The sequence below is a fragment of the Mercenaria mercenaria genome, chromosome 6 (assembly GCF_021730395.1).
Source record: "Mercenaria mercenaria strain notata chromosome 6, MADL_Memer_1, whole genome shotgun sequence".
NCBI lineage: Eukaryota > Metazoa > Mollusca > Bivalvia > Venerida > Veneridae > Mercenaria > Mercenaria mercenaria.
Genome location: NC_069366.1, coordinates 57,835,256 through 57,862,233, shown reverse-complemented (window position 1 = coordinate 57,862,233; position 26,978 = coordinate 57,835,256). Strand labels below are relative to the sequence as shown.

General features: G+C 35.3%; 2 protein-coding genes across 2 annotated transcripts in view; one reads left to right on the top strand and one right to left on the bottom strand.

Annotated features, from left to right (window-relative positions):
• LOC123548800 (FMRFamide receptor-like) overlaps positions 1–11,401 on the top strand; it is a 30,201-nt gene extending 18,800 nt beyond the window's left edge. The window contains exon 2 of the mRNA XM_045336344.2: positions 6,887–11,401. Coding sequence (XP_045192279.2) covers positions 6,995–8,299 — 1,305 coding nt within the window. The 5' untranslated portion in view covers positions 6,887–6,994 and the 3' untranslated portion in view covers positions 8,300–11,401. The remainder of the gene's footprint in view (positions 1–6,886) is intronic.
• LOC123548801 (probable ATP-dependent RNA helicase DHX35) overlaps positions 1–26,978 on the bottom strand; it is a 279,137-nt gene that overhangs the window by 156,938 nt on the left and 95,221 nt on the right. The gene's annotated exons all lie outside the window — the stretch shown is intronic.

The window sequence follows — 26,978 nt, the reverse complement described above, 5'->3', positions numbered from 1 at the left end:
ACAGGTGTTTTTACTATCACACACAAGTCGTAAAACGTAATAACAGTATATACAAAAAATATATAATATCTGGCAAGACACACCTATCTCCATACATATTTTACAAAAACGTATAAATCCATGTGCACTTAAAAATTAAGCTTGATTATTGATTATTCAGTTTTTTAATGCCACTAAAAGATAGGAAATGAAGCTTTTACTTTCAAAAATTACTCACGTTATGCAGTAGTTTCAGGATATAAAAATTAATGCCGAATTCATCAGCTTTTTGTTTACAGAAACAAGTAACATTTCATTATGAGGTGTCTTAAAATATCTTCATTAATTTTATGAGGTGTTTTCTGTAAAACACCAGAAACATTTGTCACTGGGAATGCAGTTTAAATTTTTTGATGGACTTAAATCACACTTCAGAGTGCAACATCACTGAGGCAACTGGAAAACAGTTCATGTCATTCACTGAGTGAGAGCTTAGCAAACGGACCCCTTTACACTCCCACCCCCCACACCCCACCCCACTCCCACCTTACCTGGTGAAATACTCTATTTGCTTCTATAACAATTAAAAACTGACGACATTCTGTAGGAATAAGAAAAATGCACAATTAAGTTATTAATGGTTTCATTAAAAATATATCAAGGATTTTGGCTTGGGACTATATAAATTGCTTGAGAGAGACAGGTCAGCTCAAGCTATTGATGGTCAAGTGAACCGTGTTTCACTGTATACTGAAACTGAAATAAAACCAGAATGAAGCTGTTTTTACTCTTTGTGAGTAGACAAGTGCTTACATATAAGCCTAACTGTGATCCAAATCTCTTGGTAAAAATATTAACGATTAAAGTCAGTTCAAGTAAAAAGCAAGAGCTGTTGGAGGAAAGCAACACTCGACTATTCAACTGTTGGCCTTGTCAACTGAATAAATATAAGTCAAAAAAAGGGGCATAATTTGCAAAACAGAGTTATGGAACCTGTGCAACATAAGTTTCAATCCATTCCCACAAATGGTTATTGAGATACCAGCTTACATACAAAAACCAAATTTTGATGCCGATGCTGATGCAAGGGAGAGTCAAATAGCTCTACTTATTCTTCTGATAGTCGAGCTAACAATATATATCCTGGTGATTTCATTTAACATGATATCAAGGATTAGTACCTACAAATTCTTGACAAAATCCACAAAATATTAAAATTTTATTTTTGTCTTTTTTGTCCTATTCATTTTTAGCATGCCACTGACATAATAATTGTGACAATACCAACAGTTATAATATTGTTGAATATTAATGTCACAGTTTTAGCCTTCTCTGTTTAAAAGTATACAAAGTTGGTCATGTTAGAATACATGTACTTATAAACATCTCATAATTAAAAAAAAAAAACATTTTCCTTTTTCTACACCACAGTATTATCTGAATTTTTCATTTCTACCAGTCACATTTCTTGAAAATGATTCAAATCTGTCTTTTCAAAAAATCAACACTTGCATTGTTTTGTTATCCATAGCTGCCAGAGGTAATTGTTAACAACATGCTACTATGTGTTTTATTTACCATACAAAATATTGGCACCAGTGAACAGTAACATTCCTCAGCTGTCATCAATTGAACATTATCATTGTATAATGTTGATGTTTTTAGAGGCAGCATCACCCTCTATGATTACTGTATACTTGTCTACAAGGTGATCCATTATAACATATTGTTCTCATTAATTTAAACCTTTTCCTCTCTGACTCTCTGCACCATTTACTCATTTCCTTGTCTGATACTTTCTATGATTTGTTACTTACCTCTGCAAGAAAACCTATAAGCAAAACTATTTCTTAGATATGACAAAATCCTTTTAAGTTTCATTTGGGTTTAATAAATTATTCCTAAATAGAATGTTTTTAAAAGGGAAGGGGAAGGAAGGTGTTTAACCTCATACTGACACATTTATAGGTCACTTGGTGACTTTCCAGCTTTTCATTGGTGAGAAAGGCTCAAGTGTCCCTTTGAGCATTATTTCATTATGGACAGGCACCTGTGTAGAACCAGTGACCTTCTGTAAGAATTAAAACCCACATCTGATTCAGTAAGCCGGGCACATGATTTGAAGCCAGCCACCTTAACCACTCTGAGCTACAAAGGCCCCTTAAACAGTATTTAGGTGATAAAAAATATCACTATCAATGTTGCTGGGTTTGACATCATTTTTCACAGGTAGTTTTTAAGACAGGTTTGACTGTACATTTATTCTACTTTTCCTTTCCTGAGAAAAGATAAAATGTCTATAAAACAACAATATTTCAAGAAAAGATACTTACAAAATATTATCAAGAACATATTATTTTGATATAAAGATTTCTTCCGCCTGGAAAAAATGTTAGTAATACTATGCAATAGTAATTAAGCTATGTAGTTTTAATTAAACAATGCTGAAAGGTATAATAAATGAGAACAAAAACAATAGAATCCTGCTGTTGTTTCCTACATAAAAAATGGCAGTTATCTCTACTTTTCTGTTTCCAGCTGCTGCAGCTAAGAGATGGTATTGCCTATATCCTTCCAACTGCCATTAAGTATTTGTGTGTATTAAAGTTTTTGGCACTTTCATGCTTCAAAGAAACTTTATTTGCTTTTTTGATACTAAGTATTTGTATTACAACTACAACACTGTCATCTCGGTGTGAACAGGGCCTGACAATGTCTATATCACTGCCATTATAATGTGAACAGTGCCTGACCAAGTCTATATCACTGCCATCATGGTGTAAACAGGGTCTGACCAAGTCTATATCACTGTCATCATGGTGTGAACAGGGCCTGTTCAAGTCTATATCACTGCCATCATACTGTGAACAGGGCCTGACCAAGTCTATATCACTGCAATCATGGTGTGAACAGTGCCTGACCAAGTCTATATCACTGCCATCATGGTGTGAACAGTGCCTGACCATGTCTTCGTACTGTGACTATATCACTGCAATCATGGTGTGAACAATGCCTGACCATGTCTTTATACTGTGACTATATCACTGCCATCATGGTGTGAACAGTGCCTACCAAGTCTATATCACTGCCATCATGGTGTGAACAGTGCCTGATCATGTCTTCGTACTGTGACTATATCACGGCCATCATGGTGTGAACAATGCCTGACCATGTCTTTTTACTGTGACTTTATCACTGCCATCATGGTGTGAACAGGGCCTGACCAAGACTATATCACTGCCATCATGGTGTGAACAGAGCCTGACCAAGTCTATATCACTGCCATCATGGTGTGAACAGGGCCTGACCAAGTCTTTATCACTGCCATCATGGTGTGAACAGGGCCTGACCATGTCTTCGTACTGTGACTATATCACTGCCATCATGGAGTGAACAATGCCTGACCATGTCTTTTTACTGTGACTTACTCACTGCCATCATATTGTGAACAGGGCCTGACCAAGACTATATCACTGCCATCATGGTGTGAACAGTGCCTGACCATATCTTCGTTCTGTGAAATATCACTGCCATCATGGTGTGAACAGGGCCCAAATTGTTTGAACTGGGTCCAACCAAGTCTTTGAACCATGAGTCATGACTATAACACTACCCTCTTTTGATGAGTTCTGTACATTATATGGGGATATGAGACAACTATTTCTGAACCAATAAAATTAAAACTGACAGTGCAAAATATGAGTTGCAAAGGACTAAGAAATTCTTCTTTTTTTCAATTTTTTGTACATGCACAGATACTCATTGTAGTCCTTCCTGAGTAGTGTTATTGACTCAGGCACAGATATTTCTTACTTCTTTCCTTTTTTACACAGAGCAGCAATCTACGTATGTAGCGGATTTGAGCAAATTTCATTTGGGTATAAAATACATTGGCTCTCAATATATCAGATGTTATTCACAGAAAAATCTTTATTTTCTGTGATCCCATAACTATAACTAGAATTACTAGATTATGTAATTGTAAACAAGATTACTTATTCAATGCACTTTTAGAGATAGTTGTTCTCTTACCATTTGGCAGCAAATGTGAAGGTGTTTGGGAACATGTGTAAAATGTTGTATAAATACGATTATCCATAGGAAAGGTAGGTAATCAATGCAAATCTAATTACCATCATAAGTCATTCAGTGCCATCAGCTAAATACTGTGAATAATTTATCATTCCCTAACACATGTACTTGTAAGACAACATACTTGAGAAATTAACAAACTTGAAAGAAGAGCTTTTCTTCTACTGAATCTCAAAAACTATCTCTAAAGAGCTTAGTTCATGTGCTAAACAGGAGGTAGGATATCCATTGTTGTTGAAAAATACGAATATGAAAAAAGAATAAAATTGTCACCTTGCCGAGACAATCTATAAAGTACCTTCATTACCTTCATATTATAAAATTATTCAGTCAAATAAAAACAGAATGAAAACAAGAGCTGTCACTATTAGTGACAAATGCCCCCGAAGCGTGCCCAAGAATGATACAGTTGCTTGCGCAAAATGTGCCAGTATACTTTAGGTATGAAACATTTTGACCAAAAAAAAAAAAAAAAAAAAGTTCTCCAAAGGTAACCTTGACCTTGGAGCTAGGGGTCAGGTCTTGCACATGATATATCAACTCATTATAGGGAACATTTGAGTGCCAATTAATTTTAAAATCACTTGGTGAATGGCAGAGTTATTGACCAGACAAGAAACAGACCCTGTTAACCTTTGACTTCTAAGTGTGACCTTGACCTTGGAGCTAGGGGTCTGGGTCTTGAGCATGACATATCGTCTCATTATGGTGAACATTTAAGCCAAGTTATTTCAAAATCCCTTCATGGATGGCAGAGTTATGGACCAGACACCAAACAGACCCTGTTAATCTTTGACCTCTCAGTGTGACCTTGACCTTAGAACTAGGAGTCTGGGTCTTGCGCATGACACATTGTCTCATTATGGTGAACATTTATGCCAATTAAGGTATTTCAAATCCCTTTATGGATAGCAGAGTTACAGCCTGAACAAGAATTTACACAGACGCATGCACTGACAGTGCAATTTTAATATACCCGCCTTTTGGGGGCATAAAAAGAACTTCAATAAAAACCATTTACAGAGATTCTTTGCATACTTTGCAAAAACAAGCTTATGATTTCAATATAAATATGAACCACACAATCGAAAAATTCGTAGCATGATACATAAAAATGCTACCATTTAAAATTAAACTACGATTGGTTTCCGATTTTTATTTTTAGTCTTTGAAAAAGTTGCAATAAGAGATCTGCTTATCTTTTAATTTTTGACTGTCAGAGTTATTAATACAAAGATAAAACAAAAAAATTCATGACTTCAAAACATTGCAACAAACTGGTTTGAATTCCAAAGTATTGTTTGATGTTTGATGGTCACTATTGACTGATATCGTTATTTCCTGTAATCTGTTTTTTATATATTTCTATGCAATAATTGTATTTATCACACGTATGAATCCACCGCATTTCATAACTTCCATTTTACTTGCTGATCTTAAAAAAGACAGAGTCAAAATGTAGATAAATAAACTGCAAAATCATTGTTGATCTTTTTAGTACCATGAAATATAAGGATCATAACTTTTTTTAAAACATTATTTTCAGCCTCTCTGAACTGTCAGGACATAACAAAGTACAGTAAACTCCACTTGCAACGATATCGTTTGTACCGATATACCGCTTGTAACATTGCTGTGGTTGCAGTCCCGACTCGGGCCTTCTATATTTCCTTTACTTTGACACCTAATGTACTGATATCACCTGTAACAATATTTCGAGTGTAACGATGCGCTTTTCAGGTCCCCAATGCATTGTTTTCCCATTTAATGAGATAATAATGGTTTGTGAGATGGTGGAACTCCTGACAATTACTGGTGCTCAGATGATTTAACATTATCAGTCATTGAACACTGAATATCCCATTACCCCATGGATACGTGTTTTTACGCATTTGCGACAAGTGCAGATTCAGATCAGCCTGCACATCCGTGCAGTCTGTTCAGGATCTCCACTGTTCCCTTATATTCATAGAAGAACTTCTGACTGAAAAGCGAACAGTGAAGATCCTGATCAGACTGCACGGATGTGCAGGCTGATCTGGATCTTCACTGGTCTCAAATGTGTAAGAACACGTATCCATGGGGTAATGGGATATATAACTAATGATTCCACATCATGGACAGATTTGTTACATATACAGAAATTAATGTTACTTGAAGACAACAGCTTGTAATTTCAGTTTCTTGGCTTTCCCCGATTGGGCTGATACAATAGGGTTATTATAACAGTAGCTAGATCTGGAATACAGTATTCGGCTCGAGTGGATTTTGCTAGATCGGATCTCACGAGGCGCGCAAGCGCCGAGTGTGATCCGACCTTGCAAAATCCACGAGAGCCGAATACAAAGTCCCAGATCCAGCTACTGTTATAATGACCCTTTTATTATATACCTTTACCATTTTGATTCTTGTTTTGTTATTGAACGAAATCTTCAATGTTTATCGATATTAACTGGAACTTAGTGAAGTTTTTATGTGCGCTATTTATAGAAATGTGTCGTGTCATGCATATTAATGAAAATAGTCCGGTAGCATACAATACGGAAGGTACAATACGGAATTCAAAAGGTACAATACGGAATTTTTGTCTGTGTGTTCATATTTAATTGTAAAATACAAGCTGATTTTTTACAGAATTTATTTAGGTATATAATTAACAGTCATATCTCATAACAGAGATAACATTATCATTTATTTCATCTTGGAGATCTCATAACCCTACAAAAGTTGAAAAAAAAAAGTTTTACAATAACTGATTTTCCTCGTCTTTATGAAAGAAAAATGTCTATAATTGAGTCTCGTTTTTACATTTCAGGTCAAGAAACAGGAGGAAAATATCTTTTATTCACCCTGAAAATAATTATGTAAACTGACTACAGAAAATTCTACAAAAAGTTGTGCTTTATACAAGAACTTGTACAAAATGGCTGACTTTACTTCCCAAAGCTTCACTGACAATATGTCGTGGACTTTAGTTAACTCTAGTTTAGAAAATTTTACCCAAAGTATGGATAACTTTACCAATATAACCACAACCATGGCACCAGCGCCTGAAACAAGTCATTTGATTGTACGTGACTTAATTTACAATCATCTTGGACCGTTTGTGTGTATTTTTGGTATGCTTACAAACGTCATTAATTTGGTGGTTTTGACACAAAATCAGCTACCAGAGTCACCATACACATCTCTGACAGGTCTTGCATGTACTGACTTCAGCGCGCTGATGCTTTCATTTATTTACATGGAGTTTTCTAAAGACACATACACTTACGAATGGCGTATCTTTGATGCGTATGTATTTATAGGTCTAGTGAATGTCTGTACAACGTCCAGCGTCTGGATAACTGTACAATTAACAGTTGAACGGTTCCTGTTTGTACGTCATCCCCTTTGGGCAAAAGATACGTGCGATCGGGCGAGCGCTAAAGTGAAGGTTCTGATGACAGTTGCCGCTGCAGCTGTGTTCAACATCCCAAGATTTCTTGTTTTCAAACCGAAAATGTTACCAAATGGATTATGGATACTAGACTCGACTGAATTCCGGCGTGGGACGGTGTTCTACGTCATCAACTGGGTATACAGTGTGTGTATACACTTCCTGCCGCTGGTAGTTCTAAGTGCTGCGAACATCTACTTGGTATATGCTGTTCACCAAGCTGGACAACAGCGTCAGAAGCTACACATTCGGAACAATCGGGAAGCAGCCTGGCAAAGAGAACAACGTCGACTTACAATTACACTGATCAGTATCGTTTTCCTGTTTATCGTCTGCATAATTCCATCAGCGTTTTCAGATTTCCCGATTGCCTTTGCCCTGTTTGGTCGAGACAAGACAGAACTACAGTTCAAAACTTCATCATTCTATTTTAGTCTTCAATACATAGCAAACTTTCTTGTGTGGGTAGAGCTCTCACTTAACTTTGTGCTTTACTGTGCATTCAATGAAAAATTTAGACGAGTGATGAAATTCACTGCAACTCGCTGTATAAAAAAACTCAATGTTCCTTTCTGCCGTAAAAATGGAAACATTCTTTTGCATGTGAATTTCAAATCTGGACAAAGCAGCACGCGGAACAGCGTTCTGCACACAAATAGCCTATCTATGAACACAAAAGGGTCGTCAGTCCACCATGAGGGACAACCTCTACAGAAGCACATAGAAACTGGCGAGAAAAAGGATGCAGTCCCAAATGGGGAAACTCCTCTTTTAAATCAAAACGTGTAAAACTTTAATCTTTAAAACACAGACACATTAATTTGTGCTAAAAACATTTGTTGAAACATAAAATGAAAAGTGCTATTTAAAGGGCCAACTTACTGAACATTGGGGAAGACTTATTTACTGGAGACACTGTGATTTGAAGTGAAATTGTGAAAATTGTCTACAGCAACAGTAGCTTATGGACAAAGACATTGTTGAGAAGAAAATTCAAGAAAACCCAGGAAACAAAATGTAATGAAAAGGGACTTTTTCACATGACGTGGTTCATATGAACATACAAGGAAAAGTTGTGCAGTACGCTGACCTTTCCCATATGTCCTTCTAGCAGACAGACTGCAGAAACAAGTGCTGGAAATGAAAATTATCAAACTAAGTGTAACCTTAACCCCAGTTTTCATCAAATACAGTTGAAACTTGATATCTCAATATCTCATACTCGCTTATCTCAAAATTCCAGCTATCTCAGAATTATAAATGAGCCGTGCCATGAGAAAACCAACATAGTGGCTTTGCGACCAGCATAAATCCAGACCAGCCTGCGCATCCGCGCAGCCTGGTCAGTATCCATGCTGTTCGCTAACAGTTTCTCTAATTGCAATAGACTTTGAAAGCGAACAGCATGGATCCTGACCAGACTGTGTGGATGTGCAGGCTGGTCTGGATCCATGCTGGTCGCAAAGCCACTATGTTCGTTTTCTCATGGCACGGCTCAAATATTGTCAACAAAGAAAGACATATTTTGACAAGACTATGTTGATTTTTTAACTTAAAATGGCTATCTAGAAGGCCATTTCAAGTCCTGCCCCAAAAGCACAATGGCATGCATCAAACATCATTTTTAAGTCAAAATTTGGTAACTTGAAATTTGAGATATCAAGTTTAAACTGTACCATGTTAATCCAATATCCCATGAATTTATATAAACTGTGTACAATTATCTAGCTGAATTATTATGTTTGTTACCAGTTGTTGTTATTATGATAGTTTCTTTATAACTCCTGTCATACAACAAATTGAAAAAAATAGGGCATTTTTTCACATCAAATCTTAAAGGGGAATACCAACCAAATTACTTTATTTTTTCTTAATTTGAGAAATTTCTTTAGTGTAATGTACTATAAAACAAACAAGTGGATGAAGTCTAAGAAGTTATATGCATATGAAATACACATTTTGTAAAATACAAGAAAACTCCTTATGTTCTGGCGGGAGTGGAATAGAGGGCAAGGGAAAATTTTAGTAAGGCACAGACTGTGAGTTGTACACAGAATCTGTAGAGGGTTTTTACCATATTATTCATAGTCCATTGCCATAAACATTGTGTAAATAAGAATTAACATGGAAAAGCTGTGCAAGAATGCATAGATATCATACTTATTTTTCAATAAATGCTATGCTTAGCAAATGAGGCAGAGAGTATGTATGTCACAAAGGGCCTTCTATGTGTTCTGACAAAAAGAACAGCACCAATCCTTAGCATTATTACCTCAACAAGGCATCATGGGAAAGGAGACAACCAAGAACAGCCATTTAAGGGCAATAGGTGAATCAAAATTTTATGGAATTATCATCTTTTTGCATGATTATTATCATAAGGTATTAAATGAAAAATCAATTGTTTCCTGTTGGGTATTTTTGCTGACACTGGTAGTTTTTACCACTTTTTGTTATTTTAAGTCTCTTTCTGTGATATTTTTCACTTTCTAGTTTAAGATGAATCAGCAAGAAGCTTATCAGAACATTATTACGGTATATTAAGATATAATGTTATCGTAAACAAAACTAAAGTAGCATATATTAACAGAAATTCATTTAAAATATTTCAAACAACACCAAATCACAGAAAGCAAATTTGTTTTACATCAAAACTGGAGCAAAATTATAATATCTGCATAATGTATATTTCCCTACAAAACAACTGTCAATTGACTGATCACCATTATGTACTGGACTCCAGAAAAGGACACAAAAAGGGGCCATACATCTGGACAATGCAGCCCCTCTTAAAGCTCACCACTTTCAAAGAAATGTTACATATATGTATATTCCTTCTGATGCATTTACAATAATGTCCTAGTGCTGAAATTTCACTTGACTATGTATAACATAAGTTTAGTTTTCAGCAGTTGTTTATTCTTATTTCTTTACAAAAGAAATTATTTTTTAAAGGGGGACAACAAGTAATAACAGGTAGATTGCTGGTAAAGATGTTGTTCCTTTGTTGTTTGGTGATAGATCAGTTTGAATAGAACAGGAATGCTGATCAAAATTTCTACTAGCACAGATGCAACACAATATGAAAGTGATAAGTACAGATTTCATACTTATATTTAAAATCTACTGCCTACTGCCAGTTAAGTGAAATAATTTGTAAACACAACTGTCCTCATTTTATATTGTCTTTTGCCCTCGTAAATATGCCACATTTCAATATCAGTCATTGTCAAGCCAACCTGTAATTATATTTTAGAAATGCTAATGAACTGAATTAATGAATTGACAAGAATACAAATCTAAATTTTCTCCCCCACATTAACAAATATATCAATTTCTGTGGCAGCTGTATAAAATAAATGTCATAAAGTTAATATGATTATTACTCTACATTCAATTTCAAACAATGAATAAAGACATTAATTGAGTTAAATTATTTCTCTTTATTCAATATCGAAGTAAGTCTGATTATTTCTTTGAATTCAAATTCCAACAATGCATAAAGGCATTAAATGAGTCTTCTTATTTCTTTAAATTCAAATCAAAATAGATTGAACAAGTGAATGAAGTATTGCCATGCAATACAAAGTCCCCTACTGGAAGGCACCTAATTTTTTCTACTGCAGTATAACATAATGAACTGATATCTGTCAATGATGTATGAACAATATTGTACTACATATACAATATGTTATAACATTATAACAACACACTTGGATTAAAATGTGCATATATAAAAACCCACAGTTGTTTTCATATTGAATTTTTTTGGCTGATTATAAAAATGTTATCATGTAAGTTATTTATAGTAACAACAAAGGGAAATTAATCTTTAAAAAAAAAAAAAAAAAAAAAAAAAAAAAAAAAAAAAAAAAAAAAATTAATAATAATTATAGTCCACAAGAAACTCTTTACCAGGTAGAGATAGGTCAAAATACACCTAAAAATTGGATGTAACATGCATGCTGTACCACAGAAAAGTGGTTTCGATTTTTCTCTACTGCCAGTAATAAAAAAGTTACAATAAATTCTATTTATAGTAACAACAAAGGGATGTAATTCTAAAAACAAGGGTGCCTCATGGTGGTGAACATTTGGTCCAAGTTACATCAAAATCCCTCCATGCATGAAGAAGAAATGTTCCATACAAAGTCATTCTTGAATTTGACCTTTGACTTCTAAATATGACCTTGACCTTAGACCTAGGGACCTGGTTCTTGCGCATGACATGTTGTCTCATCCAGGGGAATATTTGTGCCAACTGATATCTAAATCCTGCTTTGCATGACAAAGTTATAGACCGGACAGGAAAAAAATCCTCTTGACCTTTGATCTCAAAGTGTGACCTTGACCTTTAAGCTAGGGTACTGGGTGTTGCGCATGACATGTCGTCTCATCATGGGAAACATTTGTGCCAAGTAATATTAAAATCCCTTCATGGATGGCAGTTATGGACGGGACAGGAAAAAAACTCTGTTGACCTTTGACCCCCAATTGTGACCTTGACCTTTGAGCTAGGGGTCCGGGATTTGCGCATGACACGTCGTCTCATCATGGGGAACACTTGTGCTAAGTAATATTAAAATCCCTTAATGAATGTCAGAGTTATGGACCGGACACGAAACAGACCCTGTTCATGCTATGTTAACATTTGACTGCTAAGTGTGACCTTGACCTTTGAGCTAGGGGTCTGAAAGTTGTGCATGACATATCGTCTTATTATGAGGTACATTTGTGCCAAGTAATATTAAAATCCCTTCATAGATGGGAGAGTTATGGACCGGACAGGAAAAAAACCTTGTTGACCTTTGACCTCCAATTGTGACCTTGACCTTTAAGCTAGGGGTCCAGGTTTTGCGCATGACACGTCGTCTCCTCATGGGGAACATTTGTGCCAAGTAATATTAAAATCTCTTCATGGATGGGAGAGTTATGGACCGGACAGGAAAAAAGCCCTGTTGACCTTTGACCTCCAATTGTGACCTTGACCTTTGAGCTAGGGGTCCGGGATTTGCGCACGACACATCATCTCATCATGGGGAACATTTGTGCCAAGTAATATTAAAATCCCTTCAAGGATGGGAGAGTTGTGGACCGGACAGGAAAAAAGCCCTGTTGACCTTTGACCTCCTATTGTGGCCTTGACCTTTGAGCTAGGGGTCTGGGTTTTGCGCATGACACGTCGTCTCATCATGGGGAACATTTGTGCCAAGTAATATTAAAATCCCTTCATGGATGACAGAGTTATGGACCGGACACGAAATTGCGGACGGACGGAATGACGGAATGACAGAATGACGGAATGACGGAATGACAGAAAAGACGGAATGACGGAATGACGGAAAAGAGCATTCCTATAGTCCCCAAAACTGGTTTTCAACCAGTAGGGGACTAATAAAGATATTAGCCTGTCCAAATATTTTTCTTAATCGGAATTCAAACAGTGAATATAGATATCCAGTCTGATTTTTCTATTTTAAATTCAAACAGTGAATAAAGACACGGAGTCTGATTTTTCTATTTCAAATTCAAACAGTGAATAAGGACACGGAGTCTGATTTTTCTATTTCAAATTCAAACAGTGAATAAGGACACTGAGTCTGATTTTTCTATTTCAAATTCAAACAGTGAATAAGGACACTGAGTCTGATTTTTCTATTTCAAATTCAAACAGTGAATAAAGACACTGAGTCTGATTTTTCTATTTCAAATTCAAACAGTGAATAAAGACACTGAGTCTGATTTTTCTATTTCAAATTCAAACAGTGAATAAAGACACTGAGTCTGATTTTTCTATTCCAGATTCAAACCGTGAATAAAGACACTGAGTCTTTTTTTTCTATTCCAAATTCAAACAGTAAGTAAAGACACTGAGTCTGATTTTTATGCCTCCGAAGGTGGGTATATTAAAATCGCACTGTCTATCTGTGTGTGTGTGTGTCAGTGCATGCATGCGTCATGTAAATTCTTGTCGATGTAACTCTGCATCATAAGGATTTGAATAAGACACTAATAACTTGGCATAAATGTTCACTATAATAAGACAATGTGTCAAGCGCAATACCCAGACCCCTAGCTCTAAGGTCAAGGTCAAAGGTTAATAGGGTCTGTTTTGTGTCCGGTCCATAACTCTGCCCTCCATGAAAGGATTTTAAAATACTTTCGCATAAATGTTAACCATAATGAGATGATGTGTCATGCTCAAGACCCAGACCCCTAGCTCCAAGGTCAAGGACACACTTAGAAGTCAAATGTTTACAGGGTCTGTTTCGTATCTGGTTCATAACTCCGCCATTTATCAAGGGATTTTGAAATTACTTGGCATACATGTTCCCCATAATGAGATGTGTCATGCTCAAGATCCAGACCCCTGCCTCTATTCTAAGGTCAAGGTCACACGTAGAGATTAAAGGTTAACATGGTCTGTTTCTTGTCTGGTCCATAACTCTACCATTGCTGAAGGGATCTTAAAATTACTTGGCATAAATGTTCCCTATAATGAGATGAAGTGTCATGCACAAGACCCAGACACCTAGCTCCAAGGTCAAAATACACTTATAAGTCAAGGGTTAACATGGTCTGTTTCTTGTCTGGTCCATAACTCTGCAATTTATCAAGGGATTTGAAAATAATTTGACACAAATGTTAACCATATTGAGGTGTGTCAAAATTATGATTTGGGTCTCTCAGGTCAAGGTCAAGGTCATAAAATGATTCATACCTAAACTATTCTAGCATATTTTGCACAGACAACAGTAGCATTCTTGGGCATGCTTCGGGGGCATTTTTCACTAATAGTGACAGCTCGTTTCTTTTAATTTAAATTAAAATAGTAAATGAAGACAGGAAACCTAATATTTCCCTAAAACAAACTGCTCAGGATTATTTTTCTAAATCCAAATTGTTAAAATTATTTTTTTTATTTTTGATACTTACAGCATAAATTAATATTGCCACTTTAATAGGTTTACTCACAGGTTGACATTAATTCATAAAATGATTTTCATTTCAGTATGCCAAGTCAAGGCTTTATTCTTTGTTATAAGGATAAATGATGATATGCCATTATTTCTGATTTATCAGACATGCAGAACTCCCTTAAAGTCACATGTACAAATTCAACATAGTGTTTGGAATTCTATAAGCAATGTTTTCTTTTCAATTTTACCTTAATACCGGTGCATCTGAATCATCCAACTTTCCCTGCGAGAAAATTTCATTAAATACCTCAATAAATAGCTGTATCTTTTGTATAAAAATCTATTAATATATATATCTATTAATATGTAAATATTGTAGTTATTATCTCTTAGCATGTACACACATCTGTCATATTTTCATATACACATGCATATTTATCATTCAAATTGTTAGTTTTTTTTACTACTGACTGACCCCAAAAGCAAAATTTTCAAGAGTTAGAGAAAAGGTTACAGCCGGCTTTGAATTGTTAAAATATTTTATGATCAGGGAATGAAAGGGCGATGTGTACGTATATATATATATATTAAGTAACATACAGACATTTATATTCATTATGTACATCGTCTTGATAAAACTGCTTTAAATTTGTTGTTTTGGCATTTTCCAAAATTTACTTAAATACTAGTTGACTATATAAAGATTTTCTTTCAACAAGCTGTCATGGCAGCAAGCAAAAAAAAACATCCCAATGCAAAAATATCACTGCACAGACATTTGATGTTTTTTGTAGTTTTCATTCAAACTTTCTCTTGAAAATTTTTTCTTTTACAGCAAAATTGTTGTGTGTGAGTGTTCCAGACAGATGATGTAGATATAATAATTTAGCTCTGCGTTTATGAAAAATGTATGACATTATGTCATAACCACGTAAACATGTTCAAAATTGCCTATTTTCTTAACTTTCTGCTATAGTATTCTTTCTTAACAGTGGTTGAGTTTTGAAAAGTCTTTCAGCATTGTTAATGGATGAACAGTGATTTTCATTTAAAGTTTTTAAAACTTTTATTTGCTTGTCATTTTCTTTTCAAATATATAGAATTTAAGTAAAATCTGCAGCAATCTTTTCTTTTTCAAATATATAAATTTTCAGCAAAATACTGCAGATATGACTGTTTTAAAGAATGCTCTGGAATAACAAGAGCTGTCCGTAAGACAGCAAAGCTCGACTATTCGAAATATTGTCCCAGAAGCAGGAAAATATTACCCAAAATGTTAAATATCAAAAGAGTTTTAAGTTCAAAAGGGGACATAATTTGACCAATATGCATATCAGAGTTATGAGACTTGCTGCTATCAACTAGTTTTATAACCCTGAAGACACAGTCATGTGGAGTTTCAATTCAATATCTGCATTAGTTTTGGAGATAGTACCTTGCATGTAAAACTTTAACCAGAATTTTCTAAGTCCAAAAGGGGGCATAATTTGCTCAAAATACATGTCAGAGTTACGGAACTTGACCCAGTGAGGTTGGTAATTGACCTAGAAAAAGAATAAATAAGTTTCAAAGCTATATGCCTTTAAATGATGGCTGTATGTACTTGCAAGCAAAAACTTAACCAAGGTGTGACGCCGACGCCAGGGTGAGTAGAATAGCTAGACTATTCTTCGAACAGTCGAGCTAAAAATGTATGTGCCAGTTATCTGTTGTAGTGCCATATCGTTTTTACCTCATGTTGAAAATGTACAAAATTTTGTTGAAATAAGGTCATAATGATTTCCATACTTAAAGGGGCATGCCTACATATCTCAAAATTTCATTAAAAGAAAAAATAAAAATAAAAAAGACAGCATTGTATAGTAACCACAAAAAAATCCAGATTTTCATAAGATTTTATTTAAGTTAAGTTAAAAGTTCAGCTTAATTTGCATTTCATTTTAGTGGCTTAACACTTTTGAGAAAAGTTATATGTTTTACAGACTGTATCTAAAGTACCAGTTTCCTTTACTTTTAAATTATGAATATAGATCTGGTGTCATGCCCCTTTAAGAATATGATGCTCTAATCATTTTATCGTTATTATTTGAATATTGATGCTGTTAATAAGGCTTTTTATTTAATGTATAATAGATCTTAGTACTGAAACAGAGTACTGTGTAGGCCAAACTACCTGAAAGCTGAACTGCCATTATAATTTTTGAAAAAAGTAATAATTATAATTAAATGTTCGACAGTTACAGTATTTTCTTATAAGGTAGTGCACCCATAATAAACAATGTGCAATTTTGTTTGAATACATTGCCTTTGTACGAGATTTAAACATTCTTTGGTTACTGAAAGCCATGTACAGAAGAAACATGCTGCTCTCTCCAGCTTCAATATCTTGAGGTTAGCTAAGCATTTAATGTGGTCCACAGTCATTTTATGAACAACATTACTGGCCAAAGAATGTCAAAACAGATATGACATGTGAGAGTAAGTAAATCAAAGTGCAAAGAAATGGTGGTTTGTCCTTTATGGATGCATTATCTTAAAAGAATTTTTTTCACTTATACATATTCAAAGTTGTTAAAAATATGAATGTCTATAAAAGGAGCTTTTAGAATATTCTTACCATTTGTATTATGAAATTTGATTAAGCTTTCATAATTTTTATTTTCTAAAAAGAATTTTTTATTTTGGAAATTACTTGTATTTCAGTATGTAACATATTATGTGTGATATACAATTTGTTAAATATGTCTGCTACATTAAGTATGACTGTGTGATAATGCAAAAAGGGTCATTTTGTGAAGACAAAGCACTACTTTCTGGTACTATTTTCTTAAGACTTTTTCAGTAAAGAAATTGCCTGCTTTTTGAAATTCAGTGTAAGATTATGCCAGCACTTAAGAATATTACTCCACACAAAAAACTGCATACAACTTACTACTACACTTTGAACTGCTACTTCACAAGTGCTAGAAATGGAAATGTTAACATCAATTAGAAGTGTCAATAGTTCAATAAGTACCAGCTCCATAATATTGTACACAAACTCGATTAAATCCGGCAGACAATGCAAGACAATGCTCCACTGCAGCATTATTTAACATTGACAAATAAATAGTAAAATTAGTTTGAAAATGAAGGTCAATACCTCAAAGATAATGATTTAAAGCAATTTGTTCTAATTTTTATGATGAACAAGAGCTATCGGAGGACAGCAATTCTTGACTACTCAACAGTCTGTCAATTGAATAAATAGTTAATACAAGTTGAAAAAAAGGGACATAATTTTGAAGAAAAAAAAACAGAGTTTCAGAACCTGTGCAATGTAAGTCAGTTTATCACAGTGAATATATGTAGTTTCACTCCATTCCCATAAGTGGTTACTGCGATACCAATTTACATACAAAAAAATCTGGACGCCAACAAATGGGTTAGTCCAATAGTTCTACATATTCTTCGGATAGTCGAGCTAAAATGAATCTCATTCCTGTCTTTATGTTAGATGTATAATATTTCATATCACATCACAAACCTGGTCCTGTCCATTTATGTATTAAGCTTGAAACATATAAATCTGAAAAAAACTTTAAGCAGAAGGCTTTTTTGTAATGTGGGAATCTTAAACAGTCAATTCAAGTTATCCATTTGACCTTGACAACTTTAACACCATTAACATTGCCCATGTTACTGCGGCACCAGGTTGTCCACTTTGCAGCAGTACCTTAAACACCATTACAACAATATGACTTTATTTAGCAAATCACTGGTGCCAAACAAAATGTTATTTGGGCTTCTGGGAAATACCAATCATATGAACCATTAAAGTTAATTGATACTAGATGACTGTTTAGACTACATGCAGGCACCGGCCAATCTGTAAATTGCTAAAACTAGAATGGCTCCACTCTAATAAGAAATTAATTGTGTCCCTGGGAGCTGCTCTATGAATATAATGTGTCAGCCACTCTGAATAAGGAAATATTGGGGTCACAATAATTCACTGCTAACTGGATTGTGTTTTCAGGAAGTAGTTTTAGAGAGATTTTAATTTTCCAACTTTCCTAAGCCGAAAACGACGTATAGCAGCTCAACCTCTCTACAACTAAATAATACATCTAATGCACTAATGCGTATTAACCACCAACACAGGGAAGAAAATATTTGCCTTTGTAGGAAGTATTCATTCCTCATAGGTCAGTCTGTATCAACTTCAATACAGTCAAGTCTGTAGTTCAGACCACCTTTGAATTTTGACTACAAGCATAATTCCTGCTTTGAAAAGTTACCATTTTTTACCAATTTAACCACAACCTATTTTGAGAGTCCACTCATTAACAAAGAACCAATTTTGTTCATTTCTCAAAGGTGGTCTATAAGGACAGGTTTACCTGTTGTACTGATAAAACATCCGAGGCCCAATTTTTTTGTTTTAGTTGGGTTTAACGTCACACCGACATAATTATGGTGACTTTCCAGCTTCTGATGGTGGATGAAGACCCCATCATAGGCAGGCACCTGGGTAGAAACACAACTTTAGAAGATTAAAATTAATAGGAATTTTGTATGTTCCTTTCAACTTCATTTTAAGGACTGATGCAAATGTGAAATCCATGAAAAAAAGAATATTTATGAGTTTGCAGCAAATAAATTTAAATAAAAATATAAAAGGGGCAACTTGAATTGACTGCTTTTTGGGTTGTTTTTTTTTTTTGCCCTCCAAGCTGCTTTTCTATTTTAAAACCAACTAACATAATCAGTATGCGTATTTAGTAATGTGGCGTAATAAAATTTCAATATCAGTTACACAATAGCCTTAATTCAGTATCAGTTTCACACATTTTCTGCAGGAAGTTACCATATTATGTGCATTTATACATAATTCATGTAAACTTATATTGCACATGTTTTAATTGTTTGATGTAAATAGTTTCTTTATTTAATCATGAAATATTGTGATCTAGACTGGTTATGTGAACTATTTTTGTGACTGAGGCTTTAATTGTTTTCTGTTGTATAAATAAAATATTGTTTGAAAAAACTGTTGTGCTTTTGTTCATCTATTCACTGGCTTCCAAAAAGCAGAATTTTCCTCCGTGCTAACACACTGTATTGGGCCCATACTGGGTCAGAAATTCAAACAATACCAGAAGTTTGTGTACGATGCATATATTTTGCCGACATTTTTACATTTTTGTGTTATATGTATCGCACAATATTATGGCATTTAAAATGTAAACAAATAAAAGAATAACATCAGATTAAGTCCTTTAACAACGTTTCCGATGTAAACACTAATTCTTCCTTGGTTGAGTGGTTACGCAGCCCGTTTCGTACATTTTCATCGGGATGTTTGATTCCAAGACCCATAAGTTTTTTAGCTCACCTGAGCTTTTGTGATTGCCCTGTGTCCTTCGTCCGTCGTCGTCAGTTGTCCTTCATCCCTCATCAACAATTTGACTGTTAACATACCAGAGGTCACAATTTTAGCCCAATCTTAATGAAACTTGGTCAGAATGTTACCCTCAATAAAATCTTGGAAGAGTTTGATATTGGGTCATCTGGGGTCAAAAACTAGGTCACCAGGTCAAATCAAAGGAAAGGCTTGTTAACACTCTAGAGGCCACATTTATGATAATATCTCTATGAAACTTGGTCAGAATGTTAATCTTAATGATCTTTAGGTCAAGTTCAAATCTGGATCATGCGAGGTCAAAAACTAGGTCACCAGGTCAAAAAGTCAAAGGAAAAGCTTGTTTACACTCTAGATGCCACATTTATGACCATATGTTAATGAAACATGGTCAGAATGTTAAGCTTGATGATCTTTAGGTCAAGTTCAAATATGGATCAGGTGGGATCAAAAACTAGGTCACCAGGTCAAATCAAAGGAAAAGCTTGTTAACACTCTAGAGGCCACATTTATGAGTTATCTTCATGAAAATTGGTCAGAATGTTAACCTTGATGATCTTTAGGTCAACTGCGAATCTAGGTCATGTGGGATTAAAAACAAGGTCACCAGGTCAAATAAAAGGAAAAGCTAGTTAACACTCTAGAGGCCACATTTATGACCATATCTTAATGAAACTTGGTCAGAATGTTTTAATGAAACTTGGTCAGAATGTTAATCTTGAAGATCTTTAGGTCAAGTTCCAGTCTGGGTCAGGTGGGGTCAAAAACTAGGTCACCAGGTCAAATCAAAGGAAAAGCTAGTTAACACTCTAGAGACTACATTTATGACCATAATTTATCTTAATGAAACTTGGTAAGAATGTTAATCTTAATGATCTTCAGGTCAAGTTCAAATCTGGGTTAAGTGAGGTCAAAAACTAGGTCACCAGGTCAAATCATAGGAAAAGCTAGTTAACACTAGAGACCACATTTACGAACCTATCTTAATGAAACTTGGTAAGAATGTGAATCTTGATGATCTTCGGGTCAAGTTCAAATCCGGGTCAGGTGGGGCCAAAAACTAAGTCACCAGGTCAAATCAAAGGTAAAGCTAGTTAACAATCTAGAGGCCAGATTTATGACTGTATCTTCATGAAACTTGGTCAGAATGTTAATCTTGATGATCTTTAGGTCAAGTTCGAATCTGGGTCATGTGGGGTCAAAAACTAGGTCACTAGGTCAAATCAAAGAAAAAACTAGTTAACACTCTAGAGGCCACATTTCGTGGGCTAAACGTGAAACTAGTGTATATAGAAATAGAAGCAGATAGACTAGTATCGCATTGAGCCATATTATGACCATATCTTAATGAAACTTGGTCAGAATGTTAATCTTGATGATCTTTAGGTCAATTTCCAATCTTGGTCAGGTGGCGGTCAAACACTAGGTCACCAGTTCAAATCAAAGGTAAAGCTTGTTAACACTCTAGACACCTAAGTTTAAGTTTAAAACTCATGAAAAATGATCTGAATGTTTCTTGATGACCTCTAGGTCAAAATTTAATCTGGGTCATGTGGGGTCAAAAGCTAGGTCACCAGAAAACTGTTCAAATCAAATGAAAAGCTTGTTAAGGTAGTTCTGCAAGTTTGGATCAAATTTTTTTCTACAATGTAGAATTTGATTAAATTCCGATTTTTCAAAACTTCAAAATATACCTAGAAAATTCAGCAAATAAAAAAGATGGGGTCGTGTGCTTGATTTTTTGCTAGACTGATTTGAAAAAATTGGACCTAAACGCAATTTTTCATAATGGAAGTCTATGAGAAAATCATAATTTTCATAACATTTGCATGAATAGAAATTTTTCTACAATGTAGATTTTGATGAAACTTCTCACAGTAGTAAATAAACATATGACCTTTATTGCAGTGAAATAAAATGTATAGGTCCGTGTGCTTATTTTTGAGATATTCGACCATGATTAAAGGGAACCGAATATTTCACGCTAATTTTGAGGCCTTATTTTGAATTATTCAACGTGTCATATGTTTTAATATCATATTTTGACTTAAGAAATATAGTAACAGTGCTATTTTAATAAATTTACTCACATGTTGTCATTAATTCATAAAATTATTTTCATATCCGTACGCCAAATCCAGGCTTTATTCTACGTTTTCCGGATAAATGACGTTACGCCATCACTTCCGGTTTATCAAACGTGCAGAACTACCTTAACACTCTAAAAGCCACATTATGACCATATCTTCACAGAACTTGGTCAGAATGTTATTCTTGATGATCTTTAGGTCAAGTTTGAATCTAGATCATGATGGATCAAAAACCTGGTCACCAGGTCAAATCAAATGAAAAGCTTGTTAACACTCTGGAGGCCAACTATGACCATATCTTCATGAAACTTGGTCAGAATGTTATTCTTGATGATCTTTAGGTCAAGTTTGAATCAATCAAGGCCAACTTAGATTCTAACTTATCTGGGGTTAGAATTAGGTCAGGTGAGCGATACAGGGCCTTCAGGGCCCTCTTGTTTTCATTTCATTTTTAAAACTGTATTTAATTTCTTACTTATCAATTAGGTTTAACAAAGACAAATGAAGTAAGTTAATGATCAAGTTCCAACTTTTTCATTAGTTGACATACATGCCATTATTACCACATACAAGCTTTCCTGTGATATTTTAAAGCACAACAGGTTAGTTCTATAAACTGTATCAGACAATCATATACTTCAATTTAAATAGCATTGCCCTGCAATAACTTCTGTTCTGATTTATTTTAAAATGCTGCTGTTTTTATACAAAAACAAGAACAAAGAATGGATTAGAAACTGGAGAAAATAACCTTACTGGTATGCAAAGTAAAAAAAACCTTCTTGGACGGATGGAAGATTCAAACCTCCAAAAGTATCACTACAAAATGAGCGTTTTTCCATCCACTCATCCTCTGTGCCAACAAGCCAACTATTCTCTAACCTTGCACATCTTTTTTAATAAATTTATTTTAAAATGAGTATGCTACTGATTGTTTATTTATAGAAACGCCATAATACTGTGTGGTACTAAAATATAGTTCCATATTCATGCAAAGTTTTTGTACAATATTATCACCTATTACCGAACTCCAAGAAAACAGAAAGGTTTGGATTTTAACTAGTAAACTAGTAAACTAAAGCTGCTTTTGTGAAAAGCGCATGTCTTCCACAACTGCCTTATCAGACTTTCAGTGCTTTGATTATCAAAAACAAGTTTCAAGGGCCATAATTCTTAAGTGACTGAGCCGAACTGGCTAGTTATGGAACTGGCCGAGGACTTATTAGCACAAACATTTTGTTCAAGTTTAGTGAAGATCGGATGAGAAATGTTCGACTTAAAGAGTGTGGACAAGATTTGTGACAGACAGACACACAGACAGGAGTAAATCAATATGTCTCTTACAACGCTGTGTGGTGGGAGACATAATTAGAATGCTGGTGAATATGGGTCCTGTACTGGTACAAGAGGTATCATAATACTCCTATTGACTTAAAGTATGCTATTAACACCATCTTGTCTAAAAGCAACCTGTTCAATTCTTTTTTTTTTATAGAAAGCGAACAATATATTTTGTTAAGGGTATGATGTGGCTGGATGTGAGCCATGGAGGACATGCTCTCTTGTTGGTTAGAGATCTTCCCTGACTGGTTTCGTTCAGCAGTTGTGAACTTCTTCAGAGGACTTGACCGTAATGACTAGGCAAGTTTGGTTTGCATTATGTGCAGTGTGACGCTGCATTCTGCTTATATACTCTCTGGTGCCAGTTGGTGCCGGTGCCGGTGCCAGAGCCGGTATTTGGCTTTTACATGGCTTTCTGGGATACTCCTACTCTAATGTTTCCCCCTGATTTCTATGAGGAGTTGGTCTAGTAGTTAGAATGTGTTCCCAGTGGTATCATTTCCAGTGATTGGTTGTATGTAACAGGTTTGATTTAAAGTCGCACCGACACATGATAGGTCATATGGCGACTTTCCAGCTTTAACGGTGGAAGAAGACCCCAGGTGCCCCTCAGTGTAATATATCATCGCGAGTGGGCACCTGGGTAGAACCACCGACCTTCCGTAAGCCAGTTGGATTGCTTCCTCACATGAAGAATTCAACGCCCCGAGTGAGGCTCGAACCCACATCGATGAGGGGCAAGTGATTTGAAGTCAGCGACCTTAACCACTCGGCCACGGATGTATGTAACAGGGGCGTTCTTTTTGATAGTAGATATATAAATAGCAGTTTTGTGCATGTTCGACCTTTGTAACAGGTGTATTGTTATCTTGTGCCTGTTGAAAGATTCAGTGTTTGTATTATTTGTAACAAATTTCTGTAGTAGTGCATCGCGCCTCTGTTGTAGGAGTTGTTATGACATTGATGTCACATGACATTGTGTTCTTGACGTCGTTCAATTATATGTATAGTATGGACATTTTCTAGATGCTTTTATGTTGTTATTAATATGCTGTTTTGTGGTTAGTTATATCTCCGTATAACTAATTAAGCTAAAAAGTGCGTCTTTTTGCACCTGGAAGATAAGTGGTTCATTACCAATGCTTTCTTTGTACTCACATAATTATGGGTAGCAGGTATATTATATTTTGTTAAGGGCCTTATCCTTCTTTTCGATTGTCCCTTATATTGAGAGAGGACTTTACACTGCATACTACAAACCAAGTTTAATGAAGATCCATCAAGCGGTTAATGAGAAGAAATTGTTTAAAGGTTTTTCTATTTTTACCTCTAGCTGCCCCTAAAAGGGGCCAAGTGCCCCCATTTGAAAAAAAAAACTCCAGTGAGGATCTTACAATATTACTACAGACCAAGTCTGATCAAGATCCATCTGGCAGTTCATGGGAAGAAGTCATTTAAAGGTATATCTATTTTTGGATCTAGCAGTCCCTTAAAGAGGCAAAGTGCCCCAGTTTGAATAAAATAAAGTGAGGACCTCACAATTATGCTACAGACCAAGTTTGATGAAGATCCATCCAGTGGTTCATTAGAAGAAGTCATATAAAGGTTTTTCTATTTTTAGCTCAAGTGGCCTCTAAAAGGGGTCAAGTGCCCTCATTTGAATAAACTTTTAGAGAGGACCTTACACTTATGCTAAAAACCAAGTTAAATGAAGATCTATCAAGCAGTTCATAAGAAGAAGTTATTGAAAGGTATTTCTATTTTTAGCTCTAGCAGCCCCTAAAAGGGGCCATGTGCCCCCATTTGTGAAAATTCTGGTAAGGACCTTACAATGATGCTACAGACCAAGTCTGCTAAAGATCCATCAAGCAGTTCATGAGAAGAAGTCATTTAAAGATATTTCTATTTTTAGCTCTAGTGGCCCCTTAAAGAGGCAAAGTGCTCAAATTTGAAAAAAAATTGAGAGAGGGCCTTACAATAATGCTACAGACCAAGTTTGAGGAAAATCCATCCAGCAGTTCATGAGAAGAAGTCTTATAAAGTTTTTCTATTTTAAGCCCTAGTGACCTCTATGAAAGGGGCTAAGTGCCCCCATTTGAACAAATTTGAGAGTGGACCTTGGCAGGATGCTAAAGACCAAGTTTGGTATAGTTCTGACAAGTAGTTTCAGACAAGAAAATGTTTAAGTTAAATTTTTGACGCCGGACAATAAACAAATGACAAAGGACGCCGGACCATCCACCTATATGAGCCCTTGTTTAAAGTGAGCTAAAAATGTGTTTTTACCATCAATTTTCCTTATATAAATTGACACATGGAACATCACCATGAGCTGGATACTTGTTCTGTACCAGGCAAGTCCTAGGTATTATAATTGATACATATAGTTTCATAGTATACAGTCCTCATTTAGTAATAATCCAGTTTCATGTGGATGAAAGCGTATCCAGTACACAGATCTGCCTGAAGATGGCATATTGTTCCACAGAAGAAAAAAATGATGTACGTAAGAAAGTTATTAATTTCTTGTTAAAACCTAAATGTCAGTTATCTGGAATAGTGTCATTTGACAGAATGGTTACAGACCATAGCATGCAATCTATGGATACCATAGATTGATAGGTAGGTGGTTATCATATATTGTTTGGGAGTGTCAATTTCAGTGTCCAATCTTGTAAAACAAATAGCCTGTGTATTCAAAGTCTTTTTTAACATTTTTTTCAGTCATTTAAATAGCAGTATCTACCTGAAGCAGTAGGCACCTTGCCAAACTTAATAGAGCTGCTTAACTAGAATATCACCAGTAGACATATGTCTTAATACCCCACCCAGTCACATTTTAAGAGTAACCCCTTGCTGACCAGTCCCACTGGCGCCAGACCAGAAAGAAAATGCCTCTGTACATGTTATACCCTACCCATAGGTATTCTATTAGAACCATGGTCATGAAGAGGAAAATTTACTAACCCGTTTCAATCACGCATTTCATACTTAAAAAACGCAGTTCGGTAAATGAGTACTACGGATATCAAACATGTGGTGATTTATCTTCCATTGTGTCCCGGTCACATTTCTTCAATACTTCTTATCTTAGAAAAACAACGCATAGTTTATAGTTATTTCAACGTTACATAAAAAACTTGCTTGACCTTCCCTGGTGAAGTTCCGTTCTAGATTACAAAATGTATGTCAATCGTCATTTTAATACACGTGTTCACTAAAATGTGAAAATGCGGCATAAATGTGCAAAATGAATAAAACATGGCAGTCTGAAAGACAGCTAAATCCCCCGCCACTGTTATGGATAGTGAAAGGGTAAACCTTTGATTTTAGCTGTGACCTTGACCTTGAACTGACATGGCTGACTCATGAATTCTGCACAACATCTTGATGAGGTGATCATTTGACCCAAGTTTCATGAAAATCCTTCAAGGGGTTTAGGAGATACAGAGCTGAAACCTTTGACCTTCAGTTGTGACCTTGACCTTGAGTTGACATGGCTGACTTATGAGTTCTTGATGAAGTGATCATTTGACCCAAGTTTGATGAAAATCCTTCAAGGGGTTTAGGAGATACAGAGTGGACACCAAATGGAAGGCTCAAACCTTCGACCCTTAGTTAAGACCTTGACCTTGAGCTGGCATGGTTGACTCATAATTTCTGCACATCGTTCTGATGAGGTAATCATTTCACCCAAGTTTTATAAAATTCCT